The following is a 24,494-nucleotide window of genomic DNA, read 5'->3' as shown; positions in this document are numbered from 1 at the left end:
GTATTAAGATTATTTCTGGATTTTATTAAGTGTTAATGGTAATGTCAGTGTTAATTTCTTTAAAGGCCTGTCAGCATCTGGGCCTGCAGGAAGCAGGCATGTTCAAACTCTGTGGTTCACATTATTCCCCTCCTTGAGTGGTCTGTGTTGAAGCTGATCAAGATATTAAAGTCATGGCAAAGTGCAAACCTGAGTGGGTTTTTGATTAGGTCCTTTCAGCCATCTCACATAACCCAGGTGCTTCTCCCAGCAGCGGGCTCTCAGACCTTCAGGCTCAGGGGTGGGAGCCCAACAGGCTACTTGGAACTGCTCCTCTGCCCACAAGGGTAGAGACTTGGGAAAGGAGTTGAGGGCAGGGAATGATGTCATCCCAGTAGTGGGAGGCCAGCGGATGCCAGGCAACAGCCGGGCCTCCCCCTCAGGGAGGGGAAAATTCCAGAACAAAAAATGTGCTTAGGATGCCTAACATGTGATATGTTGCAGCCGGACCTGCGCTTGCCAAGGCAAAGACCCAAACACCTGTGGTGCCTCCTTCTCCTTCGGTTGTTCCTGGAGCATGTACTTCAATGGCTGCAAATATGCCCGGAGCAAGACTCCTCGCAAGTTCCGCCTCGCAGGGGACAACCCCAAAGAGGTGAGCAGAGCCCCATGGGGAGCCCAGGACCTTCCCACTCACCCTGTTCCACCTGCTGCCCTAACAGTCCAGATAGCACACAGGATTAGTCCACTGAGACTCAGATGTGCAGAAAATGGAACTTCCTTTTTTTGTTTTTCAAACTGACCTTATCTTGCAGTGAAATAAGTTATGTGATGTGATGTGGAAGGATATGACAAGTGAAAAATTAGACTTACCAGTTAACAGGTACCTCAGGCTCTTGCAGTTTAGAAAAGTCTCCTTAAGGTAAATGTTCAGATTACTCATTAGACTGTGGCCCTCTTAAGGGTTATCACTTCCCTCCATTCTTTGCAAGATATCTTCCTGGGTGTGAGGTGTGGCAGGAAGAGGGGCCTCAAGCCACCTTTTGGCTGATGCTAGACTTCCCTCATCCTGCCTGGCTGCTGGGGACACGTCTCTGTGCGGTTGTCCAGTTGTCCAGGTCTTTGCTCTCCCCTGCTGGGGGCCTGGTGTGGTCCTCGGGCACTGGACTGGCATCCACATGATGTTGCCTCTAGGCCTGAGGCCTCCTCCTGCCCTCCGGGGCTTTTCCTCAACCCAGTAACAACAGGATAAGGGTCTCAGGGTCTCCTCTACAGGCTGAGCATAGGCTGGGAGCCAGGAGTGTCCAGCCAGGCTGCCTCCCCCTCTGCCACTTCCCCTCTGTTGCCTTGTTTGGGCAGGCCATCCCGAGGGACTCTGCCCTTGAAGTCCAGAGGCAAAGACAGGCACAGGCTGCAGTGGGCTCCCCCCAGCCTCCCTCCCTCCTGCCTCTGCTACTGCAAGGAGGTGGGTACTGGATCTGGGCAGTACCTTGATCCCACTCTCTACGTTCCAACTCTCTCCAAGCTACTTGTACCAGAAGGGCTTCCCCCCTTTTCAGGGGGCAAGGACTCCTGGGGTACATTTTTTTTTCCTAAACCACATATAAATTTCTATGCTCAGACTTCCAAGCTTTGCTTTTCAGAAATAAAAGGAAGCAGCACATCCAAATTTAGAAGCTCTTTTTTCTTCTCTCAAAGCCAGCTTTTTTGACTGTTACATAACCTAGTCTGAGTCTAATCTGACGCTAGACTTTTATTTATGGCAGCATCCTGCCTCCCTCAGAAGCAGCACATGCAGTTGCTTCAATGAATGGAGGAGTCTCAGTGCCGCCAGGAACTAGGAATTATCATGAATGAAAGCGATACATGGAAAACAAATATTTTCTCTGTTTCATCAGCTACCATTTCCTGTGCACCTACTAAGTGCTGGGTACTCTGCCCAGAACCTCACGAGTGTCTCAGTTACTCTTATGACGCCCTGAGGCGCTAGGCACTACTGCTGCTCCCTTTACCGGTGAGGCAGACGGCCTGCCCGAGGCTGTGTGGCAGTGATGGTGAAGCCAGCATTTAACCCTGGCCTGTGTCTCCCCAGAGCTCACAGTCCTCACCCCCGTGTTGTCTGGCTTCAGGCCCCCTGAGCTCGTGGAAGCATCTGGAAGGTAGCCAGGGAGGTGCAGTGAGGCTGGCTAGTAGCTCTGCCGCCTCACTGGACAGACAGCTGAGCCATTGGTCTCACCCTTCTATTTCTAATTCTGTGAGTTTGGTACTTTTTTCCTTCCCTCTTCCTCCTCGTTCTTCTCTGTAAGCTCTTCATCCTGTGCTCAAGGCTGGCTCGGAGCCCCTGTAGCCCTACTTGGTACCCTCGGAGGGCTAGAGAAAGGCTGTGAATACCTTAAACTCTCTGTTTGGGGGCTGCTTCATTGAGGTCAGCACTGTCTGGTGGAACTTTCTGTGATAATGGAAATGTTCTCTGTAGAGAACAGCCAGCCACAGGAACCACTTGTAGTCACTGAGCATTTGAAATGTGGCTAGTACAGTGGAGGGGCTTAATTTTTTATTTTGTTTAATTTTAATTATTGCAAACTAAACACCTGACATGATGCGAGTCTTAAAGGATAGAACGTCGAGGCTGTCTGTGTACTTGGCTCATGACGGGCACTGGGCCTGGCTGGCTGTGGGATTCCTAGCGCAGGCCTCAGCCGTCCCTCCCTGCCTCTATTTGCCTGTCTGGACCACTGCAGGAAGGATCCACACTTGCTGCTCATGCTCGTACACACCTGCCATCCCCCACCTCTGACCGAGGGTGTTGAGCGAGTGCTCAGTAAGAGCAGGAATCTGTTCTAGGTGTTCTGAGCGGCACTGGGCAGGAGCCTGGCAGAGCAGGTGCTTGGTAGTCGAGGTGAGCAGACTCTCAGGAGTGTCTGCTCTGGTGAGCTTCAGCATCTCTAGCTTTAAATCAGACCTGGCCCCATACCCTTCCCGAAGAAAACACTGTTAAGATACCTGACGGCCCCTTACTTCTTACCTTGCCACCGGGAGCCAAGCAGAGGTTCTAGAATGGAGGTGGATTTCCAGGGTGCAGAGAGTTTACCAGGCGGAGCTGCTCTGGGGGTGTGTGACTGTTCTTGTCTCCACAGGAAGAAGTGCTCCGGAAGAGTTTCCAGGACCTGGCCACCGAAGTTGCTCCCCTGTATAAGCGGCTGGCGCCCCAGGCCTATCAGAACCAGGTACTGGGTCTTGGGCTGTTCTCTGCCCACGTGGCACCCCCATCTCTGCCCAGCTCTCTGCTGTGTGGCAGTGGCAGAACGGGCTCCTGAGGGGAAAAGCCCAGCCAGTGCTACGGCAGCGATGTAGGTTTTTGTTAAGACCTCTTGCTTATACCAGGCTCACCACACCCCCGGACTGTCTCTCCTCTATCCTTAGCCTTTATCTCTCTCCCCTTCATAATCCGCCATGTCCTCTGCTCTGGTTTCTACTGAGGAGGCTTGAGTTTCTCTCACCAGTCACCTCTGCACTCCGTAGATGAGGCAAGGGGGACTTGAGATAACCCAGAAGGGAGTAACCCCTACAGGGGCTTCAGCCATAAAACCTCCCTCCTGCAGCCCATGTACAAGACAGTTTTGTTCCTTAACCTCCTCCCTCCTTCCTTCCCTCTGTGCCCCTGGCCTCCCCCACGCCAAGTCAGGGCCATTCATCTCAGGTCACTTGAGCAGCTCTCCTTGGCAATCTACACAGGTGACCAACGAGGAAATAGCGATTGATTGCCGTCTGGGGCTGAAGGAAGGGCGGCCCTTCTCAGGGGTCACGGCCTGCATGGACTTCTGTGCCCACGCCCACAAGGACCAGCATAACCTCTACAACGGGTGCACAGTGGTAAGAAAGCCTGTGAGCTGCCGCAGCCCCACCTGTGAGAGGATCCTGGGAGGGGGTACACACCTGCTCTGTGCGGATAGGTGGGCTCAACGCTGGGAGAGACCCTGGCAGACTGCCTGCTTCTGCCAGCTTCTTTGGGAAATGCAGGGACAGGGCTGGTTTGGGTGGAGGCTGCAGAATGCAGCCTCTTGGGTGCCCAGTGTGCCCCAGTTATCTAAAGTGTGGTTCCAGGTCTCGCTGAACACTTGGATTTAAGTCCAGACAGTCTTTTGATTCATTCACTGGGCAAATGTTTATTGCGCCCCAGGTACTGCTCTAGATGCTGGGCAGTAAAATGGACAGTGTGCTGCCGAAGTATGTGATATAATGTCCAGGAGCAGTGAAGGCTGTGAGGAGAAGATACGGTAGGGTAAGGGATGAGATGACCACAGACGCTATTGTAGATGAAGTGGAGGGAGCCTTATCTGGGAAGGGGCACCTGAGCAGAGACGTGGAGGTAAGGGACCCAATGCGTGGCGGTAGGGGTGGGGAGCTCCAGGACCAGCATAGGTGAGGGCTCAGAGGAGTGAGATCAGAGGGGCGGGCAGGGCTGGGGTCACAGGGGGTATGGGGGGCTGGGAGGGCTCTGGGTTGTGCTCTGAGTGTGATGGGAAGCCCTGGAGGGCTTTTCAGCTGGGAATGCTAAGATCTCATTAATAAAGTCAGAAGCACTCTCTTGCTCCTGCAGATGGAGAATAAAGAATGTTGCACTAGGGGTGGGTGGAGGAGAACCAGAGCAAGCAGGCCAGGTAGAGGCCAGGACAGGTGTCCAGAGGTGACAGAGCTTGGGCGGGAGTGAGGGTGGGGTGGGGAGTAATTGGTCAGGTTTGGGATGATTTTGAAGGCATAGCTGAGGGTGTTTGTTCATGTCCTACACTTGGGATGTGTGAATTGCTTGAGCAACTAGGCAAGTGTTAGTGATATTTACTGAGATGTAGAATATCAGGAGAAGACTAGTTTGGGGTGAAAATCAAGAATTCTGTTTTGACAGACACAGACTCACAGACTTAGAAAACAAACTTATGGTTGCTGGGGAGTAAGGATGGGAGAAAGGAATAGTCAGGGAGTTTGGGGTGGACAGGTACACACTGCTGTATTTAAAATGGGTAACCAACAAGGACCTACCATATAGGAGAGGAAACTTGACTCAACGTTACGGCAGCCTGGACGGGAAGGGAGCTTGGGGGAGAATGGATACGTGTATGTGTGGCTGAGTCCCTTTGCTGTCCGCCAGAAACTATCACAGCATAGTTAATTGGCTATACTCCAATATAAAACCAAAAAGTTTTTTTTTTTAATTAAGAAAATTCTGTTTTGAGATGCCTGCTAGATGTCCAGGCGGAGATGTAGAGTAGGCTGGGGAAAAGAAGGGTCTAGAGAAATGAAGTTGAGACTGGAGAGCACTTAGTTCATAATTAGGGCCATGAGCCTGGATGCAGGTCCCAGAAGAGTGAGTGCAAGATGGAGAAGGGAGGAGGTTTGGACTTGGGTGGGGGCACCCTGGAAGGAGTGATGTGGCTGTCTTCTCTGCTTTTTACCTAGGTCCTAGGAGACAGGGCCCCCAGGGGGCTGTGGAAGAGACACGGGCACTGGCATGTTCAACTAAAAAGGAACTCCTAGAATCAGTGTAGCTTCTGCCCCCATGGGATGAACGGCCCGACCCTAGGATTTCACTTCCCCATCTTGTCCCCCTTTCCCATGCTCAAGACCAAAAATCAAGATGAGGCAGGCTTGTCTACACTGCACTGTGAGGATTTTGTAGCTGAAATATAGAGAAGGAGTGAGCCCTTCAGGGTTAGGAAAGGAGCAGGGAAGGAGGACAGACCACTGGGAGATAAGAGCATAGTCAGGTTATCTGGATCCCAGAGCTTCGACAATGAAGTGAAAAATAAGTTTTTTCCAAAATGAATAATGGGTTTTTTCCTACCTGAACAATTATTTATTAAAAAAAAATTTCATAAGATGAGAAAGTATGAAGTAAACATTGCCTGGCATCTCATAGATAGCCTGTGTTGGCATTGTGATGGCCATCCATTCAGATACCTGAATGTGTGTGTGTGTGTGTGTGCTGTTCCATGACCTTGCTTCTCTGAACTCAGGAGCATGTGGTGGATAGCTTTCTGGGTCGGTGGATATCAGTTTACTTCAGCACGTTCTAAGGCTGTGTGTGTGGCTCTGTCACTGTTTACTAACCAGTCCCCTGCGGATGGACAGTACTTTCAGACTCCTTTCCATAAACCACAGGGAGGGTGTCCTCAGTACAGTTTTGTGCAGTGGCCCCCAGGATAAGGACACTTAAAACTTACAGCCTTGGAGTGCTAATTTGCCAGCTTACTGGGCAGCAGTAGGGTTGGTCAGGAGGCAGAGAGGGAGAGAATGGCCCACAGCTTTACTGGGGATTTCATAAAACGGAATGGGCAAGGCAAGATAAATAAGCTGAGTAAGTTTAGAGTGGATAGTTTGAATAATTCTTCATCCTCTGGGCTTTAGATCAGATCAGATCAGATCAGTTGCTCAGTCGTGTCCGACTCTTTGCGACCCCATGAATCGCAGCATGCCAGGCCTCCCTGTCTATCACCAACTCCGGGAGTTCACTCAGACTCACATGCATCAAGTCAGTGATGCCATCCAGCCATCTCATCCTCTGTCGTCCCCTTCTCCTCCTGCCCCCAATCCCTCCCAGCATCAGAGTCTTTTCCAATGAGTCAACTCTTCGCATGAGGTGGCCAAAGTACTGGAGTTTCAGCTTCAGCATCATTCCCTCCAAAGAAATCCCAGGGCTGATCTCCTTCAGAATGGACTGGTTGGATCTCCTTGCAGTCCAAGGGACTCTCAAGAGTCTTCTCCAACACCACAGTTCAAAAGCATCAATTCTTCGGCGTTCAGCTTTCTTCACAGTCCAACTGTCACATCCATACATGACCACAGGAAAAACCATAGCCTTGACTAGACGGACCTTTGTTGGCAAAGTAATGTCTCTGCTTTTGAATATGCTATCTAGGTTGGTCATAACTTGCCTTCCAAGGAGTAAGCGTCTTTTAATTTCATGGCTGCAGTCACCATCTGTAGTGATTTTGGAGCCCAGAAAAATAAAGTCTGACACTGTTTCCCCATCTATTTCCCATGAAGTGATGGGACCGGATGCCATGATCTTCGTTTTCTGAATGTTGAGCTTTAAGCCAACTTTTTCACTCTCCACTTTCACTTTCATCAAGAGGCTTTTGAGTTCCTCTTCACTTTCTGCCATAAGGGTGGTGTCATCTGCATATCTGAGGTTATTGATATTTCTCCCGGCAATCTTGATTCCAGCTTGTGTTTCTTCCAGTCCAGCGTTTCTCATGATGTACTCTGCATATAAGTTAAATAAACAGGGTGACAAGATACAGCCTTGACGAACTCCTTTTCCTATTTGGAACCAGTCTGTTGTTCCATGTCCAGTTCTAACTGTTGCTTCCTGACCTGCATACAGATTTCTCAAGAGGCAGATCCGGTGTTCTGGTATTCCCATCTCTTTAAGAATTTTCCACAGTTTATTGTGATCCACACAGTCAAAGGCTTTGGCATAGTCAGTAAAGCAGAAATAGATGTTTTTCTGGAACTCTCTTGGGCTTTAGAGGTGGTCTCTATGGGACGATTTAAGACAGGGAGAGTATTTGGTGTGTGAGAGTTTGATAAAGGAGATGGTTGGGGTGGGATAGGTTGGTTTATGTATCACAGTTGCATTGGCGGGGGTCATTTGCTGCCTATAGGAATTAGCTAGGCTTCCCAGGTGGCACTAGTGGTAAAGAACCCACCTGCCAATGCAGGAGACGTAAGAGATGCATGGCAATCCTCGCCAGTATTTTTGCCTGGAGAATCCAGTGGACAGAGGAGCCTGGCTACGTCCATAGGGTCGCAAAGAGTCGGACACAACTAAAGCAACTGAGCATGCAGTCTTAGGGAGGGTCAGTCCCTTCAAGATGAAGTCCCCAAATGTTAGAACATCAAGAATTCAGAAAATAAAAAAAAAAAAAAGAATTCAGAAAATAAAATATAGTCAATACAAGAGTAAAAAGAGTAAACAAACAAACAAAAAAATCAGACCTCCTTAGTAATCAGAGAAGCATATTCCAATGGCGAGATACATTTTGATACCAAGTGAAAAGTTTTAAATGAATGGCAAAAATGTCAACAAAGTATAGGAAAATTGAAAATTCTGCCAGTGTGAATGAAGCAGAGATGCTAAATCGTTTTGGAGCACAGTTTGACAGTATGTGGCAGTTCTTCTCCATAGTGTTTATCCCAGGGAATTAAGTATCTTAGAAAATTCAGTGAAAGAATAAAAGTATTACTTATGATAGGAAAATATGAGAAACAGGTTTAAATAGTCATGAGGGATTAGTTAAATAGGTTAACACATTGATATAGCGGAATAATACAGTGTGGCTCTTAAATCATATTGGGGAGGAATATCTAACATGTAAGAAAATATACTGTGTAAGAAAAGGTTATTCTAAAACTGTATGCATAATATGGGCTTCTCTGGTGGCTCAGTCAGTAAAGAATCTGCCTGCAATGCAGGAGACTTGGGTTCGATCCCTGGGTTGGGAAGACCCCCTGGAGGAGGGCATGGTAACCCACTCCAGTATTCTTGCCTGGAGAATCCCATGGACAGAGGAGCCTTGTGGGCTACAGTCCATGGCATCGCAAAAACTCGGACACAACTGAGCGACTGAGCACACAGCACATACATAGTATAAAGGATCCTATTTAATTATTAAAAAGTGGGCATGTCTATGACCAAGTATATGTATGGGTTATTTCTAGTTGGTGGGATTATGGAGCTAATTTTCATGTCCTTTGTATTGCTGTAAATTTTCTACCACCAGCACGTACAATTTTCAATTTTAAGAACTAAAGGAGATGAGTGTTGAGGGCAAGAAGGATGATGGTGGAAGGTCCAAGGTCTGGGTAATGACGTGTCCTGGCAGTGATGACAGTGGATGGCAGAGCACATCTCCCTGTCCTGACCTGGCCCCTTTCTGGCTGTTTGACCCAGAGCCAGTCATCTCATCCCATCTCAGCCTTGTTAGGCAAAGTGAATGGATGTGCATTGAAAACTGTCAAGCAAACTCTAAATGTTGGTGATACTGTTACTGTATAAACCAAGACAAGTGTGCTTTTTAGATAGTCTGAAAAGTGGTAACGGGTAGCTGGGGTTGGGACTGTCTGGGGAAGGGGACAGCCTTGTATGTGGGATGCTCAGCCCCTCCCTCTCAGTATCAGGCTTCCCCAACCCGTCTCTCTGCTTGAGGCAGGTCTGCACCCTGACCAAGGAAGACAATCGCTGCGTGGGCAAGATCCCCGAGGACGAGCAGCTGCACGTGCTCCCCCTGTACAAGATGGCCAGCACGGATGAGTTCGGCAGTGAGGAGAACCAGAACGCCAAGGTGGGCAGTGGGGCCATCCAGGTGCTTACCGCCTTCCCCCGCGAGGTCCGGCGCCTGCCCGAGCCTGCCAAGTCCTGCCGCCAGCGGCAGCTTGAAGCCAGGAAGGCGGCAGCCGAGAAGAAGAAGGTTCAGAAGGAGAAGCTGAGCACTCCTGAGAAGATCAAGCAGGAGGCCCTGGAGCTGGCTGGCATCACCACTGACCCAGGTGTGTGGGGAGAGGGTGCCCAGCAGGAGTGGCATGGTGCCATCGGGTCGGGGGGCCCTTACCACCCCTCTTCCTGACTTGAGATAGAATTCCAGACAGAAAAGTACTGGAATCTCTCAGCCATCTGAACTGTCAGTTTTGTTCAGTCAGCGACAGAGGACCCCAGACCCTATGGGAGGCACCTGGGAGCCAAGTGCATGGAGGTCCCCCATCTTGCCAGAGCTGGGAAGTCCCCCAGCTCGCCTGCTCCCCTCACAGTGGGGCAGCAGGGTCTTCGGTGTGGGGCAGCCCTGATCTCTGCAGCAGCTGGCACAGGGGCGCTTCAGTGAGGACAGGTGGGGATCTGCTTGGATTGGGGGGCTGAGAGCTCTGCCAGCCGCTCTCCCAGGGCTTCCTCGGGGCCAGGCCAAGCTGAGCGATGCCGGGAGCAAGCCCAGCCTCACGCGTCTTGCCTGCCTGGCTGAGGAGACCTCTCAGGAGAAGAGGAAGCTTCTGTGGCGGTGGTTCTCTGTGCTCCTTCTCTGTCTCACCTCCTGTCTTCCTCAGGCCTTTCTCTGAAGGGTGGCTTGTCCCAGCAAAGCCTGAAACCCTCCCTCAAGGTGGAGCCGCAGAGCCCCTTCAGCTCCTTCAAGTACAGCGGCAACACAGTGGTGGAGAGCTACTCGGTGCTGGGCAGCTGCCGGCCCTCCGACCCGTACAGCGTGAACAGCGTGTACTCCTACCACTCCCACTATGCACAGCCTGGCCTGGCCGCCGTCAACGGCTTCCACTCCAAGTACGCGCTTCCGGCGTTCAGCTACTATGGCTTTCCATCCAGTAACCCGGTCTTCCCCTCTCAATTCCTGGGTGCTGGTGCCTGGGGGCACAGTGGCAGCAGCAGCAGTTTTGAGAAGAAGCCAGACCTCCATGCTCTGCACAACAGCCTGAGCCCGGCCTACGGTGGTGCTGAGTTTGCCGAGCTGCCCGGTCAGGCTGTTCCCACAGACACCCACCACCCCGCTTCTCACCACCAGCAGCCTGCTTATCCAGGCCCCAAGGAGTATCTGCTTCCAAAGGCCCCCCAGATCCACCCAGTGTCCAGGGACCCCTCTCCCTTTGCACAGAGCTCCAATTGCTACAACAGATCCATCAAGCAAGAGCCAGTAGATCCACTGGTCCACACTGAATCTGTATCCAGAGAGCCTGGCAAGATGGGCAAAACACCTTTGCCTGAGGCATCTCAGAACGGGGGTCCCAGTCATCTGTGGGGACAGTACTCAGGAGGCCCAAGCATGTCCCCCAAGAGGACTAACGGCGTGGGTGGCAGCTGGGGTGTGTTCCCTCCTGTGGAGAGCCCTGCCGTTATCCCTGATAAGCTCAGTTCTTTTGGGGGTTCCTGCCTGACGCCTTCCCACTTCCCCGATGGCCAGCATCAGTGGGGGTTGTTTCCTGGCGAGGGACAGCAGCCAGCCCCCCAGCCTGGAGGACGGCTGCGAGGCAAGCCATGGAGCCCCTGCAAGTTTGGAAGCAACGCCTCGGCCTTGGCTGGGCCCGGCCTGACTGAGAAGCCATGGGGGGTAGGGGCAGGGGATTTCAGCTCCGCCCTGAAAGGTGGTCCTGGATTCCAAGACAAGCTGTGGAGCCCCTTGAAAGGGGAGGAGGGGAGGATTCCAACCCCGGGGGCGAGCCAGCTGGACAAAGCCTGGCAGTCCTTCGGCATGCCCCTGGGCCCCAGTGAGAAGCTGTTTGGGGCCCTGAAGTCCGAGGAGAAGCTGTGGGATCCCTTCAGCCTGGAGGAGGGGACAGCAGAGGGGCCCCCGAACAAGGGGATGGTGAAGGAGGAGAAGGGCGCCGGTGGGGCGGAGGAGGAGGAGGAGCTGTGGTCGGACAGCGAACACAACTTCCTGGACGAGAACATCGGCGGCGTGGCCGTGGCCCCTGCCCATGGCTCCATCCTCATCGAGTGTGCCCGGCGGGAGCTGCACGCCACCACGCCCCTCAAGAAGCCCAACCGCTGCCACCCCACCCGCATCTCGCTGGTCTTCTACCAGCACAAGAACCTCAACCAGCCCAACCACGGGCTGGCGCTCTGGGAGGCCAAGATGAAGCAGCTGGCGGAGAGGGCACGGGCACGACAGGAGGAGGCCGCCCGGCTGGGCCTGGGCCATCAGGAGGCCAAGCTCTATGGGAAGAAGCGCAAGTGGGGAGGCGCCGTGGTCCCTGAGTCCCAGCATAAGGAGAAGAAGGGGATGGTCCCCACCCGGCAGGCACTGGCCATGCCCACGGACTCAGCGGTCACCGTGTCCTCCTATGCCTACACGAAGGTCACCGGCCCCTACAGCCGCTGGATCTAGGCGCCAGGGTGCCAGGGAGCCAGCGTACCTCAGCGTCGGGCCCGGCCCGAGCTGCCTCTGTGGTGCTTTCGCCCTCACACCTGGGGGCGGGTTGGGGGTGCAGAAGTCTTTTTATCTATATATACATATATAGATACGCATATATATGTATTTATGGTCCAAACCTCAGAACTGACCCGCCCCTCCTTTCCCCCCACCCCCACTTCCCCAGCACTTTGAAGAAGAAACTACGGCTGTCGGGTGATTTTTTTCGTGATCTTAAATATTTATATCTCCACATTGGTTTTTTTTTCCTCCCTTGTTTGGGGGGCTTTTATTTTCTCTTGTTTTTAAAACTCTATCCTTGTATATCACAATAATGGAAAGAAAGTTTATAGTGTCCTTTCACAAAGGAGTAGTTTTAAATTCCATTTAAAATGTGTATTTATTGGATTTTTTTTAAGTGACAATTGTAATGGTAAAGGATCGGCAGGAAAGGCCAGAAGCACTCATTCCTGCCCAGTTGTGCTGGGCCCGGTGAGCCTGGCCCTCTTGGGAGATGACGAGGTTCTCTCAGCCGTCGGCCCCTCATGAGCCAAGTGCAGGCTGTAGCCACCCACTGTCCCCCTGACAGACACCCTTCCCTTCAGGGGAGGGAGCCCTCAGGACAGCCTCTGTCCTCTGCAGTAGGATGGGAGAATCTGTAGAGGAACACCTGGGGTCCCTTTTCCAGTCACCGGCTTGGAGTCGGGTATGGGGGGCAGGCGCACCCCAGGCCAGGCACCTGAGATGCTGGCATAGATTTCCCCCGAAACCAGGTTGGAAGTAGATAGCTTCAAGCTTGCTAGTCTCCACACTGAATCCTCTCTGTCCGTTAGCTATCAAGTCACGTGGTACCGTGGTCCCCTCGGCAGCACCTCGGGACGGAGCTGGAATCGAGAGGTTCTCAGGAGCCTTTTTCCACCAAGCTGACTAGCCAATGAATACTGGCTGAAGGAATTTGTCTTAGTGGCAGGTTTTTAAAAAAAAAAAAATGCCTCCAAAGTCGATGCTGATACCGAAAAGGGCTACTGTATCTCTAAGAACAAGAAGTCGAACCCAAGCTGTGAAAAGCTGGCGCAGAGCCTGGTGCTGTAGTGCTGTGCTGGGACTTCCTTGATCGGGCAGGCCGCACCCGCGGGAACTCCGCACAGCAGTGTGACAGCAGGAACGCATCTCCTTATCCCTGGATTTCACATTGGACAATGGTGCATGCCTCACACCTGAGCCCACCCCCTCCACGCTATCATTTGAGGAGTGGGCCTACACTTAACAATTTTTAAATGCAAGAGTCAAACATTTTCAGCAGGTAGCTATGATTTTCCTCCCTATTTGGTGCCATTTCTCTATTTGGTCATTTTCTCCTTTCCTTCTTCCCCTCTCCACCCACTTGAACATGCCCATTCTAAAATTCTGGTGCATTCGTTCAGTTCTTTGAAATGAGAATGTGGTGCTTAATTTTTTTGACATTTGTTAAGAGAGGTTGGGCCTGACAGGTAGGAAGCAACGTTCGTCAACAGCAAGTCAGACTTCTTGGAGTGTGTGTTCTTCCTGTGGTATTAGCAAAAACGATGTCCAGCTACCCATGTGGATGTATGTGGTGCGTGAGAGGCTTCATAAGGACACAGAGGGGAATATGGCCACACAGTGATTGACAGCCAAACCCTGAGCGAAACATCAGATATTTATTGAGCAGTTTTATTCAGATGTGGGTCTTCATGAAATGAGTTTAACAATCAGATGACGATGCTGAAGGCAAGCTCCTGAGCTTCCAGGTGCCTTGTGAAAGAGCTGAGAATTGCCCCGCTGGCGGTTTACGGTAACCGTTCAGAAGCACTGGCGGAGAGTCGCTGTGAGATATCCTAAGCATTTATGTGGTCTGGTTTTAATTGTAAATAGTGAAAAAAAATTTTTAAGCACTTTTGCCTAGATTTAAACAGCAACTTGAAAAAAGTATGTTTTAACATGTAATTGTGGGAGAAATTGTAAATAGTAGCTGAATATTTAACGTGCTTTGTCTAGCCTTCACTTTTACCATATTCTGTAAAGTTGCATTTATTTTACAGGACAAAAATGAAATATTATTGCTTTTGAAATAAATACCCAAGAGCTTATCAGGATTTCGAATTATTCAGAACTCAGATTTATAGGAAAACCTCTGACCTTCAGTTTGACAAGCTAAAGGAAGCAGAGTCTTTAATGAGCATGCTGATTTTCTAGTTTTGAGGAAAAGTTGGGTCCTTTAAATGCTATTTTGCTTAACGCATCAGTACTTTTATGCAGGTCTCATTTGACTCCGTGCTTAGGTAGATGCGGGGGTGCCTTGAAAACTTCATTTTAAATTATCTTAAACAAGAAATACAATATTTTACAAAACATTTGGAGAATGTGACTGTCTGTATGACCCGGGAAAGCCCCAGGTTGGCTGTTGGTTTGGAAGGTCCCGAGTGTAACCCAGGTGATTCTGATACTTGGCATGTATGAATCTCCTTGATGTGTGTTCAATAGACTCTTCCCCTCATCACCCTTTGGTAGCAAAGCCATTAGATGAAAGGAGAAACCAATACAATCTAAAAGCATGTGATGTCTGTCCCCCCCAGCCCAAACAGCCTTTGGTTCATAATTTCTAGATTAGCAGATAGGCTGCTGAGAAGTGAGTCAAGAGGCAGTCTCCATTGGACGTCCCCATGCCCTCCAGAACGGTGTTTCAGAGATTAGGTGGTGCTGTTGCCATGCTCAAGCCCATGCTGATTTTTACACACTACATGTATAACCTACCTCAAATCTCAGTCATTAAATTAGCATGCTTTAGACGTATGTTTAAAAAGTAACTATGCACAGCTCTTTATCCCCTCCCCCTTGCTGCTGAAGGTTTCTTAAAAGAGAAAAATCAAATTTTTATTTTTTACTGGCACTATCATTTTTTAAGTCTGAAAGATGATTAACAGACATTTTTATCATGAGAAGAAAAATAAAGCCATTGCAACTAAAGAACCTAACAGCATGACCGAGTTTTAGGAATAATAATAGTATAGCAACAGAAATGATGGAGTCCTGGAGTCATCTCCCCCAGTGTGCCCTGTCCACAGATGCCATCCACATGCAGTGCAGACAGTTGGTTCTTCTTTTGTTTTCCCTGCCTTTTTTTGCATGCAAGGAAAGTACTTGCAAAGTTTTGTGCTAAGAAGTTTTTAAAATTAAAAAAATCGCTTTGCGGCAGGTTCTCGCAAAATAACTGGTGCTAGCTCAAGAAACCGTTATCCAACCATCAGAAATCTTGACTGACGTGTCTCATGGCTTTTGAGGTTTCTTCTTGTTGTTGTCGTTTGGTGTGTGTTCTGGCAGGGCCTAGGTTTCCCACACTCTGGCTTCATGGGTACTGCTTTGCTGTCCCAGTGGGATGACAGGTGCGCATGGAAAGAGGTCATACCCGCCCCTCTTGGCCCTTTCACCAGCCTCTTTTGGAAACAGCAGTTTGCAGAGCGAGGGACTTTAAAAGTGCTGAAGCAAGGAAAGAAGGAGCAGATCTTAATTGCTTTGTACCCGACAGCAGTGGGTATGCGAGGATGGGTGACAGTGAGTAGATGGTAACCTGATTCCATTCAGAGAACCCAGCCAGGCTTCATGAAGTTGACCACCGCCAGATCCCACACCAGGGCAGTGCTGCGGAAAATTAAATGATAGCCCCGACGTGCCTCAACCAATCTCTTTCCTTTTGTTACTAAAGTGTGTTTTATGGACTAGGAAGCATTTTTATGAATTGAAATAGTCTAAATAAAATGGTGCTATGGTGTTTTAATGTGACTGTCCCTGATCCTGTCCTGCTGAGGTGCTATCAAGGTTCTGAAACCACAACCAACCAAAAACAAGGTGGGCTCCAGTCTCTCTTGGCTTCTTCCCCCGCCCCCCTTTTGGTGCTGTCTCCTTAGACTTCTGTTTACGTGCTAGAACCTGCTCTGAGCAGCTTTTCTGTTTTGTTTTATTCTTCCCTTGTTGGCCATACAGAAAGGCAAGTCTCGAAGGCAGCCAGCCCTCTTACTGGGGCGGGGAGTGGGCCTGCCTGGCTTGGAGGTGGCGGGCACGCTGGTTTCACGTGTGTCCTCTTGGGTCTATCAAAAAAGGAAGCGTGAAGGGGTTCTGGGGGGTTCTTTGGAGGAAGGGGAGTCGGGTGCTCCTGCGTCTTCTAACATGGCAGGCATTCTTGCTGTCCAGGGTGCTGACTAGATGTCTCTGAGAGTTCCAAAGGTGCTCTGCAGGCCAGGGTGGGCCGGAGGGGCCTCCTTCCTCCCCAGCACTGGCCAGGACCGTGGTGGGCAGGGGTCTCATTCCTTTGCTCCTCACAGCCTTTGCCCCAGCATTGCTTCTGCCTCTCATTGTATCCCCTCGTGTTCAAACTAAAGGAAGGAGCTTTGCTCACTTGGTGCCACTGAGGCTGTTTTTAGTTGGTGCTATTCTAAATTTCTTCTTGGGTCCACAAAAGTTGATCTTTTAAAAATTCAACAGGAAGCTCCATTTTGTGTCATCCACTGTCACAATAATTTTTTTTTTTAAATACCTCAAAAACAGGACATCATGACAACTTTGGTAAAGTAGATTCCAGGAGGGTCTGATACATACAGGTTGTCCATTTGATGACCTACTTGACCTTGAAGAATCTGGGGTCATTTTAGTTTTCATTCTTCAGTTAAAATGGCAGAATGCTTAAAGGAAGGACTGTGGTTGACTTTTATTTTGTTTCAAGTTTTGCTTTTGAATAAAATGTGAATTTCCTATGCCCATCTCATCGAGCTTTTTCAGTCATTGTTGCTGTCATTTGAAATGACTCCCTCACAACCTATCTTTATTGACCAGCTGCATCTGCTGTAGTACATGGCCAACTTCAACATACCCTGGACCAACCTGAGTATTTTTTGAGGTGCATACCCCCAGCATAGGTTATACAGTCCCGCACGCACTCACACGCACAGGGAGAGTTTTTCCATGTGCGAGGCCCCGTCTTGGCACTCCCAGCCCTTCCTTCCGCAGAGCTGCCAACAAGAGAAAAGCAATAGGCTTCTTCCCTGAGCAGAGATTGCAGCACAGAAATGCAAGGTCTACCGTCGCTTTTTGCCTAAGAATCAGTGAGAATTGGCCTACTTCCTCGTTTGCTCCTCTTCTGATATCAGGGATGATTTTTGTAGTGGTGTTGTTCGCTCTCTTTTCTCATTTTGACTACCTGTCATTCAGGGATAACTCATCATTGTCACATGAGGATTTTAAAAATTCTATTTGGCTCATTGAATATCCAAATTTTCTTGGTTCCAATAGTTTTTTTTTTTTTTCTTTTGAGGGGAAAAAAGGAGGAGAAAAACAGGAGTGACATAATTTCTTTTTCATCTATTCTAATTAAAGAAACAAGGGCAGGTCATATTGTGGCATATTAATGCATTGGACTTAATCTAGAACCCCTGTAGCTTTTTGATGTGTTTTATTTCTTCTCTCTTTGAATTCCTGTTTGGTTACTTGGCTTCCAATGGAGGTGAACTTAACAACCATACTTGAATATTCCGTCTTGACTTTGTAACTGTGGCTACTTGAAATGAAGTTTATCTGGGGTTGATGGATGAATGGTAGATTTTTGCAATGTCTCAAGGCAATAGGATGTGTATTATTAAACTGTAGATATTCTTAGTACAGTAAATTTATGCTGATAATTTTATTTTGTATAATTTTTACTTTTTTGTTAATATTTTTTCCTCCCACTTTATTGGTTTGCCTCCTGAGCTACCCTCCTTGCCCTCCCTTCTCCCCCAGTGTTTCAGCAGATTTAATTTAGGGTGCCTAGAAATTGCAAGTATGTATCCTTTTTTGATTTGTATTTTATTATAATTTACACAAACAACTGGGTTTGTGAACTGTATTACTCCTGGTATCTTTAAAATATTGTGGGTGTTTTAATAAATTTTATATTTATTTTTTGCACTCAAATTCTGTGTGGCTTCTTTTTCCCCACCTTGAATTGGGCCCAGATTGTGGTATTTAAGGTTCCCTATAATCCCCCTGTGGTCCAACTCTCAGATCCATACATAACTACTGGAAAAGCCACAGCTTGAAATCCCACTACAAGAGAATCACATATTACTGATCACAAACATTTTCGGAGTACTTAAATATAACCATATGCATGTATAACTTTTAAAATAGAATAAAACAATAATACTGTCCTCTTCATGGATCATAGCCTTGTAGTAAAGAGACTTGTGTAACTCAGTGAAGCTATGAACCATGACATGCAGGGCCACCCAAGACAGGTCACAGTGAAGAGTTCTGACAAATGTGGTCCACTGGAGAAGGAAATGGCAACCCATTCCAGTATTCTTGCCTGGAGAACCCCATGTACAGTATGAAAAGGCAAAAAGATATGACACCAGAAGATGAGCTCCCCAGGTCTGGAGGTGTCCAGTATGCTACTGGGGAAGAGCAGAGGGCAGTTGGTAATAGCTCCAGAAAGAATGATGTGGCTGGGCCAAAGCAGGAACGGCACTCGGTAGTGAATGTATCTGGTGGTGAAAGTACAGTCCAGTGTCGTAAAGAACAATAAAGAACAATACTGCAAAACCTGAGATGTTAGGCCCATGAATCAAGGTAGATTGGCTGTGGTCAAGCAGGAGATGGCAAGAGTGAACATCGACATCTTAGGAATCAGTGAACTAAAATGGAGGAGAATGGGAGAATTTAATTCATATGACCACTATACCTACTACTGTGGGAAAATCCCTTAGAAGAAATGGAATAGCCCTCACAGTCAACAAGAGACTCCAAAATGTAATACTTGGGTGCAGTCTCAAAAACAGCAGAATGATCTTGGTTTGTTTCCAAGGCAAATCATTCAACATCACAGTAATCCAAGTCTATGCCACAATCACTGATGCTTAAGAAGCTGAGGTTGACTGCTTCTATGAAAACCTACAAGACCTACTAGAATTAACACCAAAAAAATATGTCCTTTTCATTATAGGGGATAGGAATGCAAAAGTAAGAAGAGATACCTGAAATAACAGGTAAGTTTGGTCTTGGAGTACAAAATGAAGAAGGGCAAAGGCTAGGAGAGTTTGTCAAGAAAGTGTGCTGGTCACAGCAAACACCCTTTTCCAACAACCCAAGAGAAAGCTCCATGCATGGACATCACCAGATGGTCAATACCAAAATTGGATTATGTTCTTTGCAGCCAAAGATGGAGAAGCTCTATATAGTCAGTAAAAACGAGGCTTGGAGCTAAGTGTGGCTCAGATCATGAGCTCCTTGTTGGAAAATTTAGGCTTAAAGTGAACAAAGTAAGTAAAATCACTAGGCCATTCAGGTATGACCTAAATCAAATCCCTTATGATTATACAGTGAAAGTGATAGATAGATTCAAGGGATTAGATCTGACAGAGTGCCTGAAGAACTATGGATGGAGTTCATAGTTCTTGTACAGGAGACGGTGACCAGAACCATCTCCAAGAAAAAGAAATGTAAAAAGACGAAGTGGTTGTCTCAGGAGGCTTTATGAACAGCTGAGGAAAGAAGAGAAGTGAAAAGCCAGGGAGAAAGGAAAAGAAATAGCCAAGAGAATGCAGAGTTCCAGAGGATAACAAGGAGAGCTGCAAAGAAGTAGAAGAAAACAATAGAATAGGAAAAACCAGGGATCTCTTAAAAAAAATTGGAGGTATTAAGGAAACATTTCATGTGAGGATGGGCATTATAAAGGACAGAAATGATAGGACCTAACAGAAAAGATTAAGAATAGATGGCAAGAATACACAGAACTAGACAGGAAAGGGCTTAATGACTCGGATATCCACCATGGTGTGGTGACTTACCTACAGCCAGACATCCTGGAATGTGAAATCAAGTGGGCCTGAGGAAGCATTACTACGAACAAAGCTAGTGGAGGTGATGGAATTCCAGCTGAGCTATTTAAAATCCTAAAAGATGATGCTGTTAAAGTGCTGCACTCAATATGTCAGCAAATTTGGAAAACTCAGCAGTGGCCACAGGACTAGAAAAGGTTAGTTTTCATTCCAATCCCAAGGAAGAGTAATGTCAAAGAATGTTCAAACTACCATAAAATTTATTTCATTTCACATGCTAGCAAGGTTATGCTCAAAATCCTTCAAGCTAGGCTTCAGCAGTAGTTGATTGACTAAGCTGAAGACTTTGACTGTGTGGATCACAACAAACTGTGGAAAATTCTTAAAAGAGAAGGAAATACCAGACCATCTTACTTGTTTCCTGAGAAATCTGTATGCAGGTAAGAAGCAACAGTTAGAACTGGACATGGAACAATGGACTGGTTCCAAACTGGGAAAGGAGTACCTCGAGGCTGTATATTGTCACCCTGCTTATTTAACTTCTAGGCAGAGTACATCATGTGAAATGCTGGGTTGGATGAATCACGAGTTCGAGTCAATATTGCTGGGAGAAATATAAATAGCCTCAGATGTGCAGATAATACCACTACAATGGCAGAAGGTGAGAAGCAAATAAATAGCCTCTTGATGAGGGTGAAAGAGAATGAAAAAACTGGCTTTAAACTCAACATTCAAAAAACCAAGATCTTAGCATCTAGCATCCCATCACTTCATGGCAAATAGATGGGAAAACAATGGAAACAGTGATAGACTTTATTTTCTTGGGCTCCAAAATCACTGCAGACAGTGATTGCAACTGAAATTAAGATGCTTGCTCCTTGGAAGAAAAGCTATGATGAACCTAGACAGCATGTTAAAAAGCAGAGACATCACTTTGCTGACAAAGGTCTGTATAGTCAAAGCTATGGAATTTCCAGTAATCATGTACAAATGTGAGAGTTGGACCATAAAGAAGGTTGAGTACTGAAGAATTGATGCTTTGGAATTGTGGTTCTGGAGAAGACTCTTGAGAGTCCGTTAGACAGCAAGGAGATCAAACCAGTCAATCCTAAAGGAAATCAACCCTGAAGTTTCATTGGAAGGACTGTTGCTGAAGCTAAAACTCCAATACTTAGGCCACCTGATGGGAAGAGCCGACTCATTGGAAATGACCCTCATGCTGGGAAAGATTGAAGGCTAAAGGAGAAAGCGGTGACAGAGAATGAGATGGTTAGATAGCATCACTGACTCAATGGACATGAATTTGAGCAAACTCCGGGAGATAGTGGAGGGCAGAGGAGCCTGGCATGCTACAGTCCATGGGGTTGCAAAGAGTTGGACTAGACTTGGCAACTGAACTAAAACAATTGTAATCTTTTTTCACAACCTTATCACAAGTTCTGCTGATGCTCTTGTAGACTTCTTAACCTAAAAGAGCTGTTAGTCATTTTGCATCTCCCAGTGTACTCTGAAAACAATAGGCACTCATTGTCCTGTAAGAAGAAATGGATGAATGCCCTTAGTGAGCGGGGGGATCAGCTAAAATACATTCAACACGTGGAACTCAGCCACATTCTCATCAGAGACACAGGACACCACAGAAGACACAAGAGGACCACACGTGGGCGACACTATAGCACACGTAATCAAAGCTCCATCAAAATCTAGATCCCTCCAATGCCATCCTGACTCCCACCTGCAGAAGCCTTGGCAGATAGTAGCTCTCCTGCTCTTCCAAGAAGCCCAAACCCAGGCCCAATTCCCCTTCCCTCCCCTTCAAACGTCATCCTCTATTTTGTCTTTTTTCCTCACAAGCAATGATTCCTACTCCTTGGGGCTGCTCCCCTCCCCCTGCCCCGACATTTTCTCTGGATTTGCATCCTTTGCTCTGCCTCTGGGACCTGCCTCTTCAACTATGCTCTTTCCACAGCTCCTCCCTCACCGTGCTCTCAGGACTATCGGCCTGATCCTGCTCTGCCTTCAAGTCACCACTTTTCTCCCCACTTCCTATCACCACCATGTTTCTGCAGGTATAGACAGCCTCCTGGTTTCAACATCCACACTACTCACTCACTCTATCCTTGTCCCTCCAGAAAGAGCTGTCTTCCAGGCCCATGAGTCTGTCTTCACTGATCTCTCAAAACCCTCCACTCCTGGAATGTGTTAATACCACTGGTGACATCCCATTATCCCAGAAGCCTAAAGCCCCCTGCTCTTCTCACGGCCCCTCATGTCCTTTAAACATAGATGCCCAAGAGAACAGGTTCAAGCCTCGCTATGACCAGGCTTTCCCTCAGAGCCCTTGTTCAACCACCAGGCCTCAACTATGACCCTAATGCCAAAGTTGTATCTAGAAGCTCTGGATGGCTGTTTGGCAGGGCCAAAGGCGTAACACATCTGAAACTGACCTCTTCGTACTTCCCTGGTGGTCCACTGGTGAAGAGTCCACCTTCCAGGGCAGGGGACTCAGGTTCGATCCCTGGTAGGGGAACTAAGATCCCACATGCCGCAGTGCCACAGGGCAACTGACCTGTGTGTGGCCACTAAAGAAAGCCCGTGTGCCACAACGAAGACCCAGTGCAGCCAAATTTTTTTTTTAATTGCTAATAATAATAAAATTAACCTCCCAAGGCTCTGTCATATTTTCCTCAGGCTGTTGATGGCCCCGTCATTCTATTGGTCACATCCTGACACCTGCCAAGGCTGGGTTTTACCTTAGTGTCCTCAATCCTGCCTCCCCTTTCCATGATTATTAGCAGTCCACACTGTGCAGTTGCCCAGGCTGTACACTGACATAGACTGACATGTGGGCCTCGATCACTGGCATAGACTCCCCACGGCCAGGAGAGGACCACAGCAGGGCCTTCTAAAGCCAGGGGCCCAGGCAGGGGCCTCTAGTGACTTTCACAAGACCATCAGCTAGGAAGTGGCAGAACCCAGACTCAAACCAGGTATGTCTGATACAAAAGCCTGTGCAAATATACCCCTGCTTCTTCTGTACCTTAAGAGACATGTATCCAACGGATACATATTGTTCTCACTGGCAGGAATCTACCCACAAACTGAGCTTAAGTCGTGGCTGGCAGCCTGAGGGTCTACGACCACAAGAGACATAGGACAAGATGACTCTGCAGGAAGACGAGCTTTTCAGAGCTTTTCAACAGGTATCAATATGTGAAAGTCTGCATTCTAGCCCCCATTTTATCTTTCCACTCACCTCACTGAAAACAATCTCCTTATCCAGATAATCTTCCTTAAACCAAAAGAGATGATACTATTTCCCAGTAACACTCCTCAATGGTCTCCACTTGGCATAGCTCTCAGGGTAAGGTGCAACACCCTAACTCTGTCAGAAGGCCCTGCAGGACCTGGCCCCAGCTCACTCTTTGTCTGACGATCTCCTCAGTGGCCCCCCTCACTCGAGCCAAGTGGCTTCTCACACACGAAGGTGATTTCAGGCTAATGGTAGGGCAAATAATACCACCATAAGCTCACTCCTTTCAAAATCCTTAAAATATTTACATGAACTATAAAACTACTCCAAATAAATTATCAATAAGAATAAAAAGATCATCAAGGTTTTACTCAAGAAAGTGAATAAAGTTGAGTTATCCAAAACCAGAGATAAACTTTTACTGCACAGTTATGTCTAACTCTTTGCAACTCCATGACTATGCAGTCCATGGAACTCTCTAGGCCAGAATACTGGATTGGGTTGCTGTTTCCTCCTCCATAGGATCTTGCCAACCCAGGGAAGATCCCAATCCAGGTCTCCCAAATTGTGGGTGGATTCTTTACCAGCTGAGCCACCATGCAATTCTAAAGAATATCATTCAGTTCAGTTCAGTTCATTTCCTCAGTTGTGTCCGACTCTTTGCAACCACATGGACTGCAGCACTCCAGGCCTCCCTGTCCATCACCAACTCCTGGAGTTTATCCAAACTTATGTCCATCGAGTTGGTGCTGCCATCCAACCATCTCATCCTCTGTCATCCCCTTCTCCTCCCCACTTCAGTCTTTCCCAACATCAGGGTCTTTTCAAATGAGTCAGTTCATCGCATCAAGTGGCCAAAGTATTGGAGTTTCAGCTTCAACATCAGTCCTTCCAATGAACACTCAAGACTGATCTCCTTTAGGATGGACTGACTGGCTGGATCTCCTTGCAGTCCAAGGGACTCTCAAGAGTCTTCTCCAACACCACAGTTCAAAAGCATCAATTCTTTGGCACTCAGCTTTCTTTGTAGTCCAACTCTCACATCCATACATGACTACTGGAAAAACCTAGACAGACCTTTGTTGACAAAGTAATGTCTCTGCTTTTTAATATGCTGTCTAGATTGGCCATACCTTTTCTTCCAAAGAGTAAGTGCCTTTTAATTTCATGGCTGCAGTCACCATCTGCAGTGATTTTCAGTTCAGTTCAGTTCAGTCACTCAGTCCTGTCCGACTCTTTGCAACCCCATGAATCGCAGCATGCCAGGCCTCCCCGTCCATCACCAACTCCCAGAGCCCACCCAAACCCATGTCCATCAAGTCATTGATGCCATCCAGCCATCTCATCCTCTGTTGTCCCCTTCTCCTTCTGCCCTCAATCCCTCCCAGCATCAGAGTTTTTTTCCAATGAGTCAACTCTTCACATGAGGTGGCCAAAGTATTAGAGTTTCAGCTTCAACATCAGTCCTTCCAATGAACCCCCAGGACTGATCTGCTTTAGGATGGACTGGCTGGATCTTCTTGCAGTCCAAGG

General features: G+C 48.0%; 1 protein-coding gene across 29 annotated transcripts in view; it reads left to right on the top strand.

The window, feature by feature from the left end:
* The window catches only part of TET3 (tet methylcytosine dioxygenase 3), a 112,579-nt gene extending 94,736 nt beyond the window's left edge, over positions 1-17,843 (top strand). For all 29 annotated transcript variants that reach the window (XM_055539590.1, XM_055539613.1, XM_055539614.1 and 26 more), the window contains 5 exons: positions 484-634; positions 3,117-3,206; positions 3,715-3,852; positions 9,189-9,525; positions 10,072-17,843. In XM_055539590.1, coding sequence (XP_055395565.1) covers positions 484-634; positions 3,117-3,206; positions 3,715-3,852; positions 9,189-9,525; positions 10,072-11,858 — 2,503 coding nt within the window. In that variant the 3' untranslated portion in view covers positions 11,859-17,843. The remainder of the gene's footprint in view (positions 1-483; positions 635-3,116; positions 3,207-3,714; positions 3,853-9,188; positions 9,526-10,071) is intronic.
* Positions 17,844-24,494: the final 6,651 nt, after the last annotated feature.

Source organism: Bubalus kerabau, chromosome 11 (assembly GCF_029407905.1).
Source record: "Bubalus kerabau isolate K-KA32 ecotype Philippines breed swamp buffalo chromosome 11, PCC_UOA_SB_1v2, whole genome shotgun sequence".
Taxonomy (NCBI): domain Eukaryota; kingdom Metazoa; phylum Chordata; class Mammalia; order Artiodactyla; family Bovidae; genus Bubalus; species Bubalus kerabau.
This window is presented reverse-complemented; position numbering and strand designations above follow the sequence as displayed.